The sequence below is a fragment of the Sinocyclocheilus anshuiensis genome, unplaced genomic scaffold, assembly GCF_001515605.1.
Source record: "Sinocyclocheilus anshuiensis isolate Anshui unplaced genomic scaffold, SAMN03320099.WGS_v1.1 scaffold1392, whole genome shotgun sequence".
NCBI classification, from domain to species: Eukaryota; Metazoa; Chordata; class Actinopteri; order Cypriniformes; family Cyprinidae; genus Sinocyclocheilus; species Sinocyclocheilus anshuiensis.
Window position 1 is genome coordinate 512,696 of NW_015542476.1, and position 4,411 is coordinate 517,106.

A 4,411-nucleotide genomic window follows, 5' to 3' on the forward strand; every position below is an offset into this window, starting at 1 on the left:
TCATGCGTCTGAAGTTCAGGATGCTCACACTCAAACAAGTTGTGTCTCAGATCAGGTCCGAGGACTGGTTTGTCACGATCGATCTAAAAGACGCATACTTCCATATCTCCATCCTTCCTCATCTCAGGAAGTTCGGTTTGCTTTTGGGGGCGAAGCTTATCAATACCGGGTTTTTCCTTTCGGCCTTGCACTCTCACCCCGCACTTTCATGAAATGTGTGGATGCAGCTCTGGCTCCCCTGCGACTCCAGGGCATCCGCATACTCAATTATATCGACGATTGGTTGATTTTAGCTCAATCGGAGCAGATGGCAGTTCGACATCGAGATGTCGTTCTTGCTCACATGAGAGAATTAGGGTAAGACTAAACGCCAAGAAAAGTGTGCTTTCTCCAGCTCTAGAGGACCACTTATCTGGGCGTGGTGTGGGATTCGACCATGATGCAGGCACGTCTGTCACCTGCTCGGATCGAGTCGATCCTCACGGCAGTCAAGAGAGTGAGAGAAGGCCAGTCACTCACTGTCAATCTGTTTCAGAGACTGCTGGGTCTGATAGCAGCTGTGTCCAACGTGATACCTCTTGGCCTGCTGTACATGAGACCCCTACAGTGGTGGCTCAAGACCAAGGGGTTCTCCCCGAGGGGAAACACTCTCACACCAGATCCTTGTGTGGCCTCAGTGCAAACTCCTCTCGCTGAGAGCAGTTCACATTCCTGGGCATCTCAATGTGGGAGCTGACATCATGTCGAGGCAGGGGCCGAAGCCCGGGGAATGGAGGCTTCACACCGAGGTGGTGAAGCAGATATGGAGATTTTTGGCAGGCTCAGGTGGACCTGTTTGTGACTCAGATGACATCACACTGTCCCTTCTGGTTCTCTCTGACTCATCCAGCTCCTCTCGGACTGGAAGCTATGGTGCAGACTTGGCTGAGGCTTCGTCTGTATGCTTTTCCCCTGATCGCTCTGCTACCGGGAGTTCTGGAGAGAGTGCGCTGGGACGGAGTCCGGCTGCTGTTAGTAGCCCCGTTCTGGCCAGGCCGAGTATGGTTCTCGGACCTGATTTCCCTTCTCGACAGCTCTCAATGCAGTGCCTTCCCACCGCCCGGAGTTTTAGGAACTGTGGATGTGGCCCCTGAAGTTCCGGTCTCTCAACTGACCCAGTTATGGATCTCCATGGGAGATTCCCGTCAGGGGGGACCTCCACTCACAGACGGAGGACATGATATTGCACCCTCGCCCGGAGCTGGAAGTTATGGGAGTGGCCTCTGAGGGGGCACAACTCGTAGCTTCCGGTCTCTCAACCGAGGTTGAGACCATCCTCCAATCCAGAGCTCCCTCAATGAGGAAACGGTATGCCCTGAAGTGGAAACTTTTCACTTCTTTGTGCGGAGACTGCCAGCTCGACCCAGTCAACTGTCCAGTTGGTACAGTTCTGGAGATCCTGCAGGCCCTTCTCTCCGCAGGGTTGACCCACTCCACCCTAAAGGTCTACGTGGCGGCCATTGCAGCCTACCGCGCCCCTATTGGTGGCCAGTCAGTGGGCAGACACCCCCTGGTTTTACATTTCCTCCGCAGTGCGCTGAGGCTGAGGCCTCCGGCCAGAGAAGCTTATGCTAAGCGGTGGATCAGGATGCTATTCCATAGCCTCGAGTCCTCTGATCTCCCCTCTCCGTTGGGGGTCAAGTCTCACTCCTTCTGAAGTTGGCCTTTGGGCGGGATGTCCCCGCCTACTTTCTTAGGTGCCTACCTGCTTTCTGCACCACTCCTAGCTCCGTTCTCTCTCTTTAGCTGAGCTCTTCCACACTAGGCAGGGATTTGTAAGTCTGGCGGCGTGGGCATTCTCGTTCCCGTAGCATTTCCTCAAGGGGAACGTCTCCAGGTTACGCATGTAACCATGGTTCCCCGAAGGGAACGAGACGCTGCGTCTCAGGGCCATACTTCCGGCATCTCTGTCAGCGCTTGCATCATTCATAGAAGCTGACGCCGGTTCCACCGCACGTGCTTTTAAGCTTCCTGGTCGTTACGTCACCCCGCACGTGACGTCTCGCCCATCCATTGGACTGATTACACATGTGATTCAAAGCGTGGTCACGCTGAAGGCATTCCCATAGCGTTTAGACGCAGCGTCTTGTTCCCTTCAGGGAACCATGGTTACATACGTAACCTGGAGACGTTTTCTTCTGCCAAAACAAAAAGGGTCCCAATCAATTTGGATGCATCGATGATACTTTTATTGTACTTCGTACAAATTTTTGTTGATAGTGCAAAATGTTGATCTTGTATAGCATGATGTCTGTGAGGGTGTTTTACATTAAGGCTGATCTATGTGGGAAAAGATCGTGCTGTGCTTAAGTCTGTACTTGGCAAGCAAACACACAATATGTTCATGTGATTTTGAGCCCACTCGATCTTTGCTCTCCAAGGTGTGTGTGAGGGAAAGCAGAGGATCAGTCGAGGGGTATTACAGGATTTTCAATCAACACATTTCTAGTTCTCAGGTACACAGACAACAACAAATACTCCAACAAACAACACAGCTCGCATAGCAATATTCTGCCAGACAGTTATTCTATCAGCCTACACATATTTACGAAAAAAATCCACAACATGCATGATAGGAGTGGTGAAAGGGTTTTTCAGTTGACTTACGAGGATCCTGTTGATGAGCATTGAGGATTTTCTTTTTTTTTTCTCTCTCTCTGTTGTAATGAGGATTGACATCTTTACCGTTGCAAGGATTTCAACTTTGCCATTTTGAGCTTTTTTCCGCAACCCCCAGAAGAAGTCAGGGACTCACCCATGATCTGCTTAAATTATCAGAACATCAATAGGTAAGGTTTTATTCGGGGGGGAAAATACCTACCTATGGTTGTATTACGGTATGTACGTTATTCAAATTGCTGACAGCCAAGCACACAAAAACATGCATTTAATCTGCTGATTGTATTAATTTTAAATTGGATGATCCCATTCAGAATTTTTGTTCAACTGAAGCTGAGCAAGTCTTATATCTATATCTTATAAAGAATACAAATATAAATTCAATTTGTATATAGAAACTCAATTACAGAAAGTTTATTTATTTTTAAGGCCTGTACTTGGATCAGCTCTGTGTCTGATAGTTACAAAGCAAGAAAAAGAATCAGGGATCAGAATCTAGCTGTACTCTCCCATTCATCTGATACTTTTGGAGAGACCTGCGATTAGTAATGGTCTTGTCAAACCAGTCTTCTGCATGTTGTCGATACACAATTGAACTGAGGAAAAATATCTTTTGGTTTATTAAAGGTCATATTTTACAGAAAAAGTAATTGCCAAGGGTCTTGCAGTAGCACATATGATACCTGATGAGGCACAATAGAAATATTGGCTAGAAGCTTTGCTGTTGAGCTTGTATTGCTTCAAGCAGCGAGGGAAATTTTTGTTCTATGTTGTAGTACGATCACATCTGGGCTGATATTCCGCACTCATTCTTATTCAATACTGCTTAATTTAATAATTTAACAAAGCCTGCTACTGTTATTCAAGGTCATATAATATTTGTTTTTGTTAATGTTACTAAAGAGTGCTAACAGCACTTAGAATTTGGTTATGACCAATTTTCACCTTCTCTTTAATGACTGCCTCACACACTGGCTGCCTACTTATTTCCACTAAAATTTCAGCTTCTAGTATAGAATTCTCCCATAGTAAACTCTTTCTGTCATATTTCTGTCAAAATTACAATAGAGTATGTTATTAAATATAGTAAATGCAACATTTTAATATATTACATTAAAATAAACTTTTAGTAATGAGCTTCAGAAACTCTATAACTTTAATATAAAGTTGGATTATCAATATTTCTTTGTCCTGTGGTTGGACACGTCAAGATTTAATTTTGTGCTTAATTTTCTCACAATTTCCATACACTGCTCTTCATCAGAAATTGCGGTGGCCATTGAGGCTAAACACAGAAATAATCAGAATTCAATTTCTTGTTGATGTGCCTGCAAAACTTCAATGTAAATGTCCTCTTTGCATGTGAAATTTTGCATTTACTCACAAGTTGCACTCACATTAATGTCTATAACAACAACAGCCTCTTTGCAAAGTCTGAAAAACTGAGGTTTCTAACGTTTCATTCTTTAGAAAGTTTCTGAATAGCGAATTGGCATTGTTAATGTGTAAATGTAGGCAGGCATGTGTGCATTTGTTTAATTCAGACATCAGAAAGTTGTGGAACTAAGTGCCATTTTCCCGTTTGCTATCAATAAACAAACATTTAAATTCTAAAGGGATGTTTTAGAGTCTTAAAGGGGTCATATGATGTTGCTAAAAAGAACATTATTTTGGGGATTTGGGGGAATGAAATGTGTTTATGCGGTTTAAGGTTCAAAAAAACACATTATTTTCCACATACTGTACATTATTG

General features: G+C 44.6%; 1 protein-coding gene across 3 annotated transcripts in view; it reads left to right on the forward strand.

Moving 5' to 3' along the window:
* garnl3 (GTPase activating Rap/RanGAP domain like 3) overlaps nucleotides 1-4,411 on the forward strand; it is a 73,427-nt gene that overhangs the window by 10,889 nt on the left and 58,127 nt on the right. Inside the window, exon 1 of one of the 3 annotated variants that reach the window (XM_016493365.1) lies at nucleotides 2,510-2,828. The exons of the other annotated variants lie outside the window; for them this stretch is intronic. Coding sequence (XP_016348851.1) covers nucleotides 2,797-2,828 — 32 coding nt within the window. The 5' untranslated portion in view covers nucleotides 2,510-2,796. Of the gene's footprint in view, nucleotides 1-2,509; nucleotides 2,829-4,411 lie in introns of those variants that run through there. 3 annotated transcript variants of the gene reach the window in all.